Source organism: Elgaria multicarinata, chromosome 4 (genome assembly GCF_023053635.1).
Source record: "Elgaria multicarinata webbii isolate HBS135686 ecotype San Diego chromosome 4, rElgMul1.1.pri, whole genome shotgun sequence".
Taxonomy (NCBI): domain Eukaryota; kingdom Metazoa; phylum Chordata; class Lepidosauria; order Squamata; family Anguidae; genus Elgaria; species Elgaria multicarinata.
In genome coordinates, this window is record NC_086174.1 from 18,710,129 (window position 1) to 18,725,740 (window position 15,612).

Below are 15,612 nucleotides of genomic sequence, written 5' to 3' on the forward strand. Positions count from 1 at the left end.
TGGAGATTCTGGTTGTCATTAAGTCAGAGTTCCCTGGAAACTCTGGCTTAATGTTGGTTAACAAATGGCAGTTTATTAACTAACATTGAAACAGAGTTCCATGATTCGGACATAAAAGTGAATGGTGATTTAATGAAAGCCACGAAGTCTGCACTGAAGGCAGCGTGTGACAGGAAGAGGAGAGACAAGGGGCAAAACAGAAGCACTCATCCATGGGTCCAAAACCTATGGTTTTGGAAGCCGTAAATGCTGGCACTGTTTTATGAATCTGCACTGATTCCATATCCTCAAATATTCATTCAACAACCAGTCTTGGGATTGAGTTTGTTGTTCTAGCAGTACAGAAGCCCCCTCTGAAGTCCCCAAACTCATTAAAATCCTTTTGGCAAGTGTAGCTTTTCCACTTATACAAAGAGCTCGTGTGTAGGGTTTCAGGCCAAAACCACATATAAGAGATAGCAGCAGTATTTCCCCCTGCCCCTAGTCTTGTTCATTTAAATGTAGCCATTGAGGGGTTCACACAACAGGATAACCCACACTCAAGGTTGTGTATGGGTTGTCGTGCTGTCTGAACCCAGGTGCACTAACAAACCATGGTTTCTTAACTATGAACAGCCACAGTTCACAACCCAACAAGAAAATATAGGTTCTTTTCATGGGTTGCTCATGGTTCACAAATCATGGTTTGTTAGCACACCTGGGTTCAGACAACACAACATCCCAATTTCAACAATTACCCTCGGTTCAATGATCACCCACAGTCAACTCATACTCAACCTTGAGTGTGGGTTAGTGTTTTGTGTGGACCCAGTCACTGTGTTCATTTATTAAGTTACTAATCAATGTTATGAACAATGAATTTCATTTTTCATAACAAGTGGAGGAAATTGCCAAGAAAACAACAACAGTGGACAGGAAAAATGTCTAGTACATCGCTGGAAATAAGATATGCTTACTAGGCTTGTACTTTCAACTGGCTCCCTGGAAACCTTCTCTGTGGCATCCTCCTTCTCCTGTTCACCTGCATTCAACGTGAGGGGGCTCTCCGGGGATGCCTCAATCCGCTGGTTGCCAAGAGAGTTCTTGAGTTTATCAAAGACCCTTTTATTCTCTTTCTCTGCCTTAATTTTGGCCAACTGGGCCTCTAGCATCCAATGCTCTTTTTCCTGCTCCAGTTTTGCAATCTTCTCCAAACTCTGCTGGACCTAGATAACAAGGGAAGTTACCACCATGAAGCCAATGACAGAACTCAAACGGTGCAGTAGGTTTATCTAAAAGAGAGTGCACAGCAAACAGAGTCACTGCAAGAGCAGGCTATATCTGGAGCAGAGGCAATGAAGAAGGCCCCACCATATCGCTCTGGCTTGCAAGCTCATGTTCAACCTCAGCTCGCATTGAAAAGTTTCGAGCCCTCATGACAGCAAGAACTACAAACAAGGCATCCCTATGAGCATTGTGTTCTGGCCCTTTAAAACTGAAAACACACAGCAGAGAAAAGAAAAGGAAAGTGCAAAGACCCCATACAAAACTCAGGCTGCAACAGACAACTTGCATTTTTACGAAGCTTTAAACAAATGTTTCCTTCATTTAAAAGTGTAAACATATGATAATGGCAAGATACACAGCTGAGTACACAAGACAAGCAGATTCATATGCAGAACGGAGGAAACAGATGCCTGCAGTTACAGGCCAGATAAAGTTTTATAAACTGCAATAAATAAACGAAGATATGATTTCTTTTAAAACACCCATGAAGAACATAGCACATTATGATACAAGTCCATTAGTATGGATCTTTCCAACTGTGAAAGGTTTGGCTAAACGTAATGTCCAAAGTTAAGGTATTTTAAGTGGCTAGCCCCACTCATTAAACATTTGGCGAACTCTGGACATAGTGAGAAAGACTTGAACCCTCAAAAAATCATCAGATCAGACATACAACTAGAAGCCAAACTAAAGAGAAGAGGGGTATTTCAAATTGACTTCTTACAAACGCTGGCTCCCATGTTGTAACAACAGTTCACCCTTTTTGGATTGTTATGCTTTTCTGTTCTGTTGGAGGGAGCAATCCTATGGCCCCCAGACGGCGTCTGGAGGGAGACATAGGATAATTCCGTTTCCTGGCTTCCAGGTCAGAAAATGGAGCGCAGAGAAAGAGTAAAGGGGGCATTCCTGGAGGCGGGGATGGGAGGAGACTGGGGCAGCTGCAATACCACCTATCCTATGCCCCCCCCGCCTCCTCCCCTCCCTGTTCAGAGACACCGCTGCTAGATGGGAAAAATCACCCATCTAGCAAAAATGCGCAGCTGGAGCATGGAGGTGAAGATCACCTCTGCTGTCCTCCTGCCCTGCATTGGATACCAGGCAGCCTCTGAGCTCGGAGGCTGCCAGCAATCCACATAGGATTGCGCCCTAAGCCCCTGCGTTTTTCACTGCTTGTTTATGTTTTAGGATCCATATGTCTAATTGCACTAGCACTGAATCTCAGTATGGAACCGAAAAGGTCAATTATACCGCTTCCACACACAGCTAATAAAAAAAAATTCTCCTGAGATAGGGAAGGCTTTGGGCATTTGATATCAATCCACCAACACTGAGGCAGACTGATCACACACACACACACACACACACACACACACACACACACACACACACACACGCAAACAATGTGAAACTACTACAAGCTAATGGAGAAAGATATGTTTTTATTTACAACCCATGTTGTTTAGACTTTTGCTAAACTTATTTTGGCATCTACATTCATCAAGTAACGCCTGTGTTTTGGAATCATTTGGAGGTGGGGCAACTGCTACATGGCAAGATATTAATTAAAGTTTGCTAATTACCTAGAATAAACGTCTGCCAAAGATATGGATACACATTCATCCTTCCAATGAAAGGATTTTTAATTAGTGCTCAGGCCATAGCGATGAGTATCAGTTTGCTTTTTAAAACTTATTTATTTTGTTGAGACTCTTGACAGTGCAATTGTTAATGTTGTTTTTACTTCGTACTTTTATATAGGTCACTGATAAAAAATAATGTTGAAATGTGTTTAGCCCATTTGTAGCTTTTAAAGATACACACACACACCTAACACATACACACACGCACACACATACTGTCATATGTCTCCTTTTATATTATTACAACATTTTAACATCAGTTTTTAAGTTTTACAATTCTGTTTTTATTTTGTAAATTGTAACACGTATGTTTTGGATACAAAACAGAAGATACCTTAAACACTGCTGGTTAAGGCTTTTGGTTAAGGTGTCTTGTGAGATGCGTTTTGCGAAACTCTGCTCACTCACTAACCACAGTCGGACCGTCTGCAGCAGGATTAGCGGCTCTAACCATGGCTTAAAGGGTTGTGTGTGACAGCATGGCTTCTGGTTAGGGCTAACCCTGCACTTTTTAACATTGAACTATTTTCACTGTGTGTATTTTTCTACCTTAATTTTGGTTATTATCGTCAACGACTATTAGTGCTTTGTTGTCATCACCTAAATGGAATGCTCAGACTGGATAATGTTCTGTAGCTATGAAAGAGAGCCCATTACATTATTCTCCAAATGCCCCAGAAGGGAGTTCATTTTGGATCTCACACAATGTATTCCTAGCTGCTTACTAGCCTTTTTCCAGCATGGCCCTTCTGATAACTGAAACCTGAATTTGAAAGAATTAAGAACTAGCTCATAGAGATTGACTTCGGCTTTTTAGCTACTAGATCACAACTGGCCATCAAGCTTGAGGCCTAGTTTCCCAATAAGCCAAGTTTCTGAGTTGGACAACATGTTTAGCAGCAGATAAACCTCACAGTACCATAGGCTGTTCTCATGCATGCTGCCACCTGAAAATGACACAAAATAAACCAAACACGCATGCCAATAAAAGTTAAGGTGGGGTGGGAATGTCCAATTACATATACATTTGACCTTCCATATTATTTCCTTTCTGCCTTAAACTCGCAAACCTGAGACCAGTGGGACAGCAGATAGCCAGAGATTTGATCCAAGGGGTCACTTTTACAAAGGCAGAACTACTCTATTAAATTTGAGTATTTGGTGCATGTCATTTGGCTTATTGGCAGAAAGCCAACCAAATAGCACCCAGCAAACAACCAAATTTGATACAGTTCCTTTGGGGAACAGTCTGTCAATGAAGCCTGTCTGCTCTTGGACTGAGCTTGGATTGTATGCAAAATTCTAAAACCAATCATAATCTTCCCTTAATTGTGGATTTTAGGATTGAGACACAGATTACCATGTGCACTCAAAGAGGACGTCAGCACAGTGCACCTCCCAAATAAAACACCCTTTCAAGTGAGCACGCTGAATTTTGGAACGGCTGCATGCCAAACCATGGAATACCTGCTGTGCGAGGCCTTCTCTGCTCTCCGTGGAACTCAGAAGAACCCTGCGGTTGGCCAAGGCCTCTTCGTAAGGCACTGAATCGGAACACGGCTGGAGCCAAAAGACACATGACTTCAGTGAGTCAGGTTACATATGGCAAGCGTTACGTTTCCCCACTGCTCCCCCACCCTACCCCACCCCTTGCTAGCAAAAATCTTGTGTGATGCTTTGCAGACCTTTAGAGGAAGAGATCTGGGCCTGTGGTATTGCAGTTGGAAAGAAACAAAGAAAAAAACTGAACAGCTGCAGCAATGTCCTAAAAAGCCTACAGTGGTATTAGGCAAAAACAGTGGGGGAAGGCCTAGACTAGGCCTAAAAATAGTGAACAAAAACATCTGTATGCCATTCTGATTGCAAACTTTTCAGCTGGAACAAAATCTGAGGTTTTCATCCTCCGATATGAAGGCACTAAGAGTTGTGCGAGATGCTGGGGGTGGAGGAGAGGGATTAGGATAGTGTGAAAAGTCATTAACAGTATATAAGAGGCTGAGCAGGGTGACAAGAGGTCTAAATGGGTACTAGAGGAGTCAAGGTGATGGAACACTTATTCTTTTAGCAGCTCCTAACAAGCAACTATGATTCCTTCTCAGCCAAACCAAAATTAGGGAGTTGCTTCTATTGCCAATTTTCTCCTTTCATCTGAAAGCAAAGTATCCTGCCCTCCCCCCACTCCACACACACACCAAAAATGTTGTGGCACATTAGCTAGATTAACTAGTTTACAGCAACATACATTTTAAAGCTTCCTACAACTATTTATGTCTCGCAAACCAGTTAGGATTGAAACACACTAGACTGCACCACTTCAAACAACAAGTCAAAGAGGGACACCATGGCCTGGTTTCCACATCGTGATAAGCCAGAGTTGTGGGGGGAATCCCACATTGTTTATGAGCAGCATACTTGCATGCCGCAGCGGGAACAGCTAAACAACCCATGGACTTTCCACCCAAGGTTTTTTAGCGTGTTGTATGAACCAAAACCTTTGGCTTTTCTCTCCCCCATTAAATCAGAGAAGTAAGCCAGTTTGTTTGGGGGCTATTTCTCTGACGTTGGAAAAGAGACAAGCCAGAGGTCCTGGTCTGCACATCACACTAAACAAACTATGCATGGATTGGGAAGTATTTGCGTATGAAGTGCTCTGGAACTCTGGCTTATCATGATGTGCAAACCAGGCCTGAGTGTTTGAATGCTCCTCAGGATTTTTTTTTAAAGCCTAATAGGGTAGAAGCTTTTTCCCTGTGCAAGGAGGCTTCTAGTCCTACTTAAAATGGCTCTCTCTTGAGATTAGCTGCAATGGGGTCACTTATTTTATTCTGAAAAAGAGATTACCATTGCCCTTCTGTAATTTCCTCGCATCAATTCTCTTGCCATCTGGCCTTCAACTTCTGAATCCATTCCCTACCTCCAAAGTGCTTCTGAATCAATAAGTTATAAGTCTATGAAAGAAGACTTTTTTCCTGATGTGAAATTTGTTAACTGTCTTTCAAAGGGGGTTAGATTTCTATTAACACAATCAATTTATCAACTGCTTCTTAAAAAAAGAATAAGAATGGATGAGTCCAATGCCATATCTTGACATGTTTCTTCAAACAATAAGTCTCTATTACAAGTAAGTGAGAAGTAAATATTCTCTCTTGCCCTTTTGGGTTGTGTCTTTTACATTGTAAGCCTGTGGGCAGGGCTGCCTTGTTGTCATTTTTATTGATCTTCTGTAAGCCGCTCCGAAGGTCTTTTCAGCTGAGAAGCGTGGTTGAAGTGCCACAACTAAGCAGATAGTCTTTTATGCAAGATGTTATTTAAACAAAACTATATGGAGGATCTTTCCAACCTTCAGTCCCACACCAGCAGTCTTCCATGGTACCATCTAGCAATGGACAGATCATTTGAATTTGCCGACTGTGCATTTCAGCAGAGAATTGAATAAATTACAGCATTTTTATCTCTGCTCTAGACAAACACAGCTATTCTTCCAGCAATTTGCCAGCAGGCAGAAGCTTCTTGACTTGTTTTCCCATTATTTTTGCAGCCATGAAGCCCACCTCTGCATAATGTGTCAAGCAGGGGTTGACCGATTTGGCTGGCATTGGCAGCCAGCCCAAATTTGTGGTCACCACTAACCAATATTACCCAAGGAGGAGGGGGTTTGCCTGTCAAGTTATGCTGAGCTCCAGAGACACTCCTTGACTGTGTGGGAATGTTATCCTCTTGTGGGGGTTGGGGGTGGGGAATCCTTGTAAAACTGAATTAAGGAAAGGCTCAGAAAGCAGCAACAGGTCTTGCTACTTTCTGCCCCTTTTTGAGGTTCAGCACAAGGTCTAGAGCAGGGTAAAAGCAAGGTGGTGCCTTCCAGATGATTTGGACTACTCTTCCGACAACTGGAAGGCACTAGGTTACCTGCCCCTGATCTAGACAGTCCCTTGTCTCAAGGTTGGAGATCTTGCCCCCGCCCCCCAAAGCATCCCCCAGTGGCAAGTACGTTTGTGTACCCACCAACGCGGAGTCTGCTAGGCTATAGCAGACCTATGGAAATGAAAGAAATCCTGATGTAGCCCAGATATAAATTTGGGGCATGTGAAGGAACAAAACTGCCCTCCATTATAGTTTTGTTTTTGGTTTTAGAATATTATGGGACTAAATGTTGTTGCATGTGGTGATCAGTTTCAGCCAAAAGTTTAATAGTTTAGAGGTCAAAGGTTTAGTCAAAACATAGAAGTCTTGTGCTTAGAGCACTGGTTCCCAAAGTGGGCGGTACTGCCCCCTTGGGGGTGGTGAGATTGCATAGGGGGGCATTAAGAGGCAAGGGGGCGGCAGGGGGGCACTAAGAGGCAAAGGGGCGGCAGGGGGGCGCTCGAGGGGGTCTTTTCCGAGAAGCGCCTCTCCAGAAGGTCTTAAAACCCAGAGACATTTTTATGGGAGAAGGTAGATTGGTCCCAAGCCATATAGGGGAAGAATCCACACATGTATTAATACCGTTTAAGAAGAGTCCTTTTAACGGTGAATTGAAAGCACCAAAACGCTAATGAAGAGACATACCCTGCTTGGTGTGCCCCGCCATGCCGGCTGCAAAACAGAGACGTTCGCTCTCTTTTCCCTCCCTCCCTCGGCAAGCCTGCGGCGGGTGCTTTGGATTTTGAATAACTATTCAATTAATTGTTACTGTTTTGAATTTTATTGGTATTATCTTCCTTAGTGGCTCGTTGAAAATGGCTGTTCTGAATAATGATTTTTATAGTGTAGGGTAGGGGGCGCTGGACATGAGTTTGTGGAACCAAGGAGGCAATTACCTGAAAAAGTTTGGGAACCCTGGGCTTAGAGGAACAGGTGATTATAAAGTGCCGTTGAAGATCAGAGTATGGGTGCAGGGAGGGGAAGTTTCAATTAAAAAAAATTAGAAACTTAGATTGCAGAAATCAACAAGAAACTAAACTCCTGATTCGTGGTGGGAGAGAAATAATTTTAGAAGGTAAACGCCAAAGGCAGAAAGACATGGGAGAGAAAGAGGAGTAAGGAAAGAAGTCTAGAGGAATGAAGAGTTACAGCCGCTAGAACTGATTGAGAGAGCTGGGCCAAAGGCAGAAAGACATGGGAGAGAAAGAGGAGTAAGGAAAGAAGTCTAGAGGAATGAAGAGTTACAGCTGCTAGAACTGATTGAGAGAGCTGGGCCAAAGGCAGAAAGACATGGGAGAGAAAGAGGAGTAAGGAAAGAAGTCTAGAGGAATGAAGAGTTACAGCCACTAGAACTGATTGAGAGAGCTGGGCCAATGGCAGTAAGACATGGCTTGAAAAAGGGACTTGGATCAAATAGGAACGCAGTTTAGTTAGGATAGCTGGATGTGTTTATTCATGGTTGTTCCATTACCCTATTATCCATGTTTTTGTCTGATGTGTGCGTGAGAGTGTGATTTCAGATTTTCAAAAAAATAATAATCCTATTGTTATTTTTCTTCAGTCACATTTATTGTGAAATGTTGCGGTCTCTTCTCTTGTTTCTGAAAAACACCCCCCTCCCCAAAAACGGTATTAATTTTTGTGAACCACCCGCCCAGAGAGCTTCAGCTATTGAGCGGTATAAAACTGTAATAAATAAATAAAATAAATAACCAACCCACACTATCTGAAGCAGATACCCAAGACCTAGAGAGTTTTGAGGCTGATTTGAGGCAGGCAGGCAAAGAAATAAAGATCTCCATCTGGAGGCTGCAGAAAAGGCCCCAGGAAGGGAAGAGGTGAAAGGAGAGGGGCACACTATTGCCCTGCTGGTCCATAACAGGGCCTAAGAGAAGATCTTCATGGGCCCCTACTGTCCATCGGCATAGGCTCACCACTGGGCAGCCTCTCGGCCTGCTGGTACAAGGGAAACAAGGGAAGGCAATCTGCCTGCAGAGATAGCTCTACCTCTTGTCAAACTCTCCAACAGCTTTAGTTAAATCAAACCCTAAATACCCAGAATTCCAATCCCCGTTCTCGCCCTATGCAGACATACCAAAGCCATCCTGTTCCCAAAGGGCCGTGATTCTCTACTCACCGGCTCAGCTGCAAGGCCACCCTACCCAGATTTTTCAATTACACTCGAGCGTGATGTCATGGAATTCCTTCCAGCCTCCCCCTCCCCTTTCAAGGGCTGAGTGTGCAAAGGCCGCTACTGCTCTCCTATTTATCCAGCAATAATCATGCTTTGCCATCTTTCCCGCAGCTCCACCACAAGCAAGGACACAGATCAGCAACAAAAACGGCTCCGTCTGCAACAAAGGGCCCTTTCATGGGAAGAGAAGAATCCCCCTCCCACATCAAAAGGATTCTGAGAGCGTATCCAAGGGGCCCAAGCGACTGTGCCACGGCTATTGTACTTGAACAAGCGCAAACCTTCTTCAGCAGTTTCATGTAGGCAGCTGCTTTCTTCTTGTACTGAAGCATGCACTCAGCAGACAGGGGGTTGATAAACTCTGTGCCTCCCTTAGGCCCGTAGCTCAGCGATGCAGTGAAGCAGTCTAAATTATTGCTCAAGAAAGAAGCAACCTAGATATAAAAAGACAGGCGTGTAAAATGCTGGACTCTTTGGACGCAATGCCATACCAGCTTTATGTCACAAGAATGAACCTCAGATTTGCATGCTTCTCACCCCCACATCGCAGAACTGCAACAAGGAGGAATTCAAAGCTTTCTCCTTCATTTTAAATAACCGCAGCTTGCAGTTTAACCCAAACCCAGACTAACTGTGGTCAATCTTAAATAGCATAAAACAATCCAACTTCAAGCCATATTTTAGAAAGCTGGCTTGTTTCCAGTAACCATAGTTAAGATTAATCATAGTTTAGGGTTTGGACAACATACTAAACTGTGGTGAATCTAAAATGGAAGCAGAAGCTTCCAATCAACTCTCAGTCACACTGGAGGCAAAGGGAGGATGTGAGCTCAAGTTTCTCCTGGGCTCGTTTTTCTAACCCTAAAGTATGGTTTAGCACCACATCTGAATGTAGCAACTATGTCTAAAAATGGCAAATAAATAACGCATATCAATTTCTGCAAATTAATATGCCAGAGTGTGGGAGGCGTTTCACGGCACTGACTTAGGTTGCCACTACTGCTCTTGGTAAGAAGAGAAGTTACCTTGCCTGCTCCATTGGTCAATGCTACGACAGAGGACAAGATGCAATCATTGGTAGTGATGAGCTTCTGCGTGGCTGTGGGGAGATCATGCTCCAAGGCAGCTTTTTGACTATAGTGCTTGTAAATACCTAAGGAAGGAATTAATCTGCATCAGCTGTGCCACACCTGTATACAGGTCATTTCAGAAGTCAGTCCCATGGTTTACAGTGGGATGATTCCTACATACGTCTGGAGAGGATGGCTGCATACTTGTTCCTCTCCACCTTTTGGAGAGCCACCATGGACTCTAGTAGATCAGAGTAGATTAATATAAATAAATCAAGTAATTATTATTATTATTATTATTATTATTATTATTATTATTATTTATTTATATAGCACCATCAGTGTACATGGTGCTGTACAGAGTAAAACAGTAAATAGCAAGACCCTGCCGCATAGGCTTACAATCTAATAAAATCATAGTAAAACAATAAGGAGGGGAAGAGAATGCAAACAGGTACAGGGTAGGGTAAGCAGGCACAGGGTAGGGTAAAACTAACAGTAGAAAGTAACAGTAGAAGTCTGCACAACATCAAGTTTTAAAAGCTTTAGGAAAAAGAAAAGTTTTTAGTTGAGCTTTAAAAGCTGCGGTTGAACTTGTAGTTCTCAAATGTTCTGATGTAATCTACATCATTATTTAAAAACAGTCCTCCCAAAGGCTTATTTAAATCATGGATTTCAATTAAGTTTCCCACTGATACTTCATTTATTTCCTGAACAATGGTGTAAAACTGACCATTAAAGCATATTAATTTACAACTAGAGAATTATTTACACTTCCATCCTTATCACTAGGCCCTGCATCTGTTTGTCACATGTCAAAGGTTTGCATGCCTTTTTTAAAAACTAGAGAGGATCCCATCTAGAGAGGATCTTTCTTACATCAAGCAGCCATGAGAGTTTGTGAAGTTAAGCATGGGAACATAGGAATTTGCACATTGGACAATTTTGTCTTCTCTGCTACATTCCAGTGTTGCTTCTTTCTGGTTTTCTATCTTGGCCCAGCTCCCCCCTCACTAAAACAAAGTAATAGACAAAAAGGAAGTACCAATGACTGATAGGTGGATGTAAGGCTTGACAGTTATTGGGAAGACTAGAGCAGTTTAATTTCGTTAAGTGAAAATTAAATACCTGCATCTGGTAGGTAGAGGTTAAATATTCCTATTTGAGAAATGTTAACATTGGCTCCTCACTTACAGAGAAAAGGCTCCTTTAACTTCATATACTTGGTGGAGGCATTGATTCAATTTAGAGACCAACTGTAGGGACTAATACACTTATTATTTAATATTAACCTGGCTACTACATAATACATAATCTTATTTCTCAGAAGTAAACCCCAATGAATTCAATGGGACTTACTCTCAGGTAACTGTGTACAGGACTGCAGCCTCAGCATTTACAATTTAAGGAAAACTAAAGCAAAACTTATTTTAATTTTAAAAAGCCATTTAAAAAAACTTATTTCTTAATTCTAATTATTTTAAAGTAATTGTTATCCACTGAGTGAAATGATAACTAGGCTTCAGCTGGAAAGTCTCTAGTTCAAACTGCTGCTTGAAGTTGTCCCTATCTCACAAGGTTGTTGCAGGGAGACCAGAGGAGAGAAATCTTGTGTGGTGCCCTGAGCTCATTTCAGCAAAGCTGGAATAAAAGGGGGTTGGACCCAGATTTATGCTGGATCAATTGCACTGACGGAAGGGGAATTCTCTGCCTCCTCCTTCCCACAGCAGCCGCCTGAAAATGACACACAGTAGGGTGACCATTTGGAAAAGAGGACAGGGCTCCTGTATCTTTAACAGTTGCATAGAAAAGGGAATTTCAGCAGGTGTCGTTTGTATATATGGAGAACCTGGCGAAATTCCCTCTTCATCACAACAGTTAAAGTGCACGAGCTTTACCAGAGTGACCAGATTTAAAAGGAGGGAGGGCACCTGCAGCTTCAACTGTTGTGATGAAGAGGGAATTTCACCAGGTTCTCCATATATACAAACGACACCTGCTGAAATTCCCTTTTCTATGCAATTGTTAAAGATGCAGGAGCCCTGTCCTCCTTTCCATAGGGTCACCCTACCACACATAAAAGTCAGGAGACCCTGCTGAATAGGGTGAGCTGTGATGCGGTGTGGAGGGGAGGATCCCCCAGGTTTGGTGAGAGGTTCCTTCCTGCTGTGGAAGGCAGATCCTGGATCCAACCCAAACTTTTTATAAACACACTGGGGCCTTTCATCTCTGACCTACATAGGGATCTGCTTTGGGACCAATGTTTTTCAATTTATTCATAAATGATCTTGACTTAGGAGCGAGCAGTGAAGAAGCCACGTTTGCTGAAGACCACAAATTATTTAGGGTTGCAAGGAGTTCCAAAAGGATCTCTCCAAACTGGGAAACTGTAAGCTATGGATCGGTAGGCCTCACCTTTCATGACATCATGAAATCCATGAAGAGTTGAAGCAATGTATGTGAATACCGAGCTGAAGTTCATTCGAAGCAGGCGGTCCGGTTTTGTGCCTAGAACAGCAAGTTGAAATTCAATTACTATTATCTACCAAATTCGGAAGTATTCCGAATAAAATGCATTTTAACTGAGTCCTTAATATTTTCCAGCCGCTGTCCTTTTTTAGATGCCAATGTTTTTACTCTTAGGAACAAGGTACCAAATCAAAATTTTAAGGGACTTTTGATTAAAAGGAAAAGCACACAGAAATTATGCTAGGAACGGTCATATTTGGAAAAGCCCAGAAATGGTACCTAACGGGAGAACGAACCGTTCTCAGCCAATTAACAATTTTAAATATTTAGGGATCAAATTTAAAGGAGGGGAATCATAGACAGAGCACTCGGAAGCAGTACTATATTTTGTATAACAGGCAAGTAACTTATGGTGCAATCCTATACTGAAGGCCTGCCGGGCGAGGAGCTAGAAGATTCAGGGGACGCCCCACTACAGTTTCATAGGCCCTTTGCTGTTCCGCCCAGCCCCAACATCCAATCATAGATGCTAGGAATGCAGGAGGAGCCCAAGCAAGGCGCCACAGTCTATGGGCTCATCTACACCAAGCAGGATATTCCACTATGAAAGCGGTATGAAAGTGGTATATGAAAGGTAGGAGCCATACTACAGCTTTATAGTGGTACTGATGTGCACTGCAAGATCTACACTACTGCTTTATAGTGGTATTGAAATGCACTGACAATTGTTGGGGCCCATGACACATCGACACCAAACAGGATATAGCACTATGAAAGTGATATAAAAGCAGTATATGGAATGTGTCAATGGGCCCCAACAGGTGTCAGTGCACTTCATTACCTCTCTATTATTATTATTATTACTGCTTTCGTAGTGGAATATCCTGCTTGGTGTAGATGAGCCCTATGTTACAGGCTGGCAGTCCCTGGTTCAAAGCCAGGTTGCCATGCACAAATACACATACTAGAAAATATGTGGAGAGGGCCCCATACCTGAGCCGAGCAGCAGGTGTGGTGCATGGACCATTTGCCTGGCTCCTGCATGGGCTAACCAGCCCTTTTGCAACCCCCTGCATTTTGTCCAATAGTCAATCCTACTGGGTAGCATTCCAACAGGCCAATATGCCCCTCCACCCCCAAATGACTGCCTCAAACACCCGAACAGCAGCACCCGTCTGTCCTAGGATCACTGACTTCTGAGAAAGACCACTAAACTTGCCCTTTTCCAAACATTTTTTTTTAAAAAAATCAAAACCCCACGAAGTTTAAAACGTACAGCTCTAGCATCTACGAGAATATTTCAGTTGAAAAGGCACAATCATCCCCCACCCTGCAATTTTGGCTGTACTAACTCACAAAAAAGTGTATATTTGTTAAAAGAGTACTCATTGCATCACTAGAGTTGGCTCTGGATTGATCCAGGGCTGCTCAACAGCACTATAATTTCTGTCACTCCGCCCCCTCTGAGGACTTTTTACTGAGAGATTAGGCAGCTTTTATGTATAAAGCAGAAATGAAACTGCTTTAGACAGCGAAATACCAGAAACAAACAAACCCACGGCAATTTGAGGGAAATGGTTTCTTTTTTTAAAAAAAAAAAATCTTTTTTAAAAAATAAAACACCCATTTGGGGGAAAACGCAAATTACAGCTGCAGTTTAAGACCTGCCTGACGTTAAACACAACTAGAAAACTCTTCATTCATTTATATGGTTCATAGAACTTCGCTTTCGGCGGCTTCTAATTTCAGTTAAAGGGTAAGTACAGGTGGGGGATGGGGGAAAGAGACATAAAATAAATCTCCAAGATTTACAAATCTGTATATATCTCGGCTTCTCTTGTACAATTAAAAGTGGCAATGAGACGTGCATAGCTTAACGTCTGCCCTACAAAAACAGCAACTATATTTCATACATCATGCTGAACTGCTGTTGCCAACATCCGAACACTTACTGGGTAAGGCAAGAAGGTTAATATAGGTGTGCAGCTTCTCAAAAACCGCTGTCAGCTTCTTCATGTCACTTTGGAGCTCCAGGTTCCTGGCTCTTAACGCAGCTGTGCAAAGAGAAGATTCACACTCTTCTTCCAAACTAGGAACATATGAATTCATGTTTTTAAAAGTGAGTATTGTGGCTGTGGAGGCGGTTTGTTTTTGCTTTTTTTATATAAAAAAATAACAACAACATGTTATGAATTTCATAAAAGATGGGGGGAAACCCATTGTAGGATACTTTTATGAACCTTTGGAAAAGCAGCGCATAAAACATTTGCTGGGGATTGTTTGGGACTGACAGGCACTGATTTATTTATTTTTTAAAAATAAAGGAATTTGATGCTATTGCTAGAAGAAATCTTTGATTTGCTATTAGAAGTTTTCGACACTGGGGATTTACAGCCGTAAAACTGGGAATAAGGCAGGTGTCCTCTTAGAAGCTCGTCCCTCCCCTTGACACAACTCAGGCCTTATGCATCACGCGGGCATCATCACTGAGAGGAAGCACAACGCAGTGCTGGCTGGTCCTGCTTCCCTCCCCCCTGCATTTTGAGGCAGGGAGGAGGGTGCTCTGAAACAGGGAGTTGATCTATACATGCAGGCTTCCTGGTTCTAAACTGCCAGGGGAGCCTACAGAGGTAGAGCAGAGAACTTTCTCCCCTCCGCCATCCCACATGGGAATGGGAGGGGGCAGGATCAACAAGCCTCCAGAATCAAATGCAATCTACTTTTTCCTCTTCTCTCCCCATTCCCTTCTCCTTGGGCGCTGTGTCTTTTTCACTGATTGTAAGCCTCTCTGGGAGCTTTTTTGGGGCTGAAGAGTGGGAGACTTTAAATAAATCATTAAGGCGGTATATGCATTCCTGGCATTCAACACCACATGGTTTTAGGCTGCAAGTTCTCTACACTCCAAGCAATTGAAAAACATTCCTGTACTGGTCCGTCAGAAACCTGTATGCACTTAGGTAGCAGCTCACAAGTAGGGCAGCACTACAGAGAGAGACAAGAGGAAGATGCTTCCATTTTGCCTGCTCATTCAGGAATGCCTTTGGAAGCACCTAATTCTGCTGATTCTACCAAC

The 15,612-nt window shown here is 42.8% G+C and overlaps 1 protein-coding gene across 1 annotated transcript in view; it reads right to left on the minus strand.

The window, feature by feature from the left end:
• PPP1R21 (protein phosphatase 1 regulatory subunit 21) overlaps positions 1–15,612 on the minus strand; it is a 49,960-nt gene that overhangs the window by 14,021 nt on the left and 20,327 nt on the right. The window contains exons 12-17 of the mRNA XM_063123864.1: positions 14,492–14,628; positions 12,486–12,578; positions 10,026–10,153; positions 9,282–9,434; positions 4,374–4,466; positions 957–1,205 (exon numbers count right to left, since the gene is read on the minus strand). Of these exons, the coding sequence (XP_062979934.1) occupies positions 957–1,205; positions 4,374–4,466; positions 9,282–9,434; positions 10,026–10,153; positions 12,486–12,578; positions 14,492–14,628 (853 nt within the window). The remainder of the gene's footprint in view (positions 1–956; positions 1,206–4,373; positions 4,467–9,281; positions 9,435–10,025; positions 10,154–12,485; positions 12,579–14,491; positions 14,629–15,612) is intronic.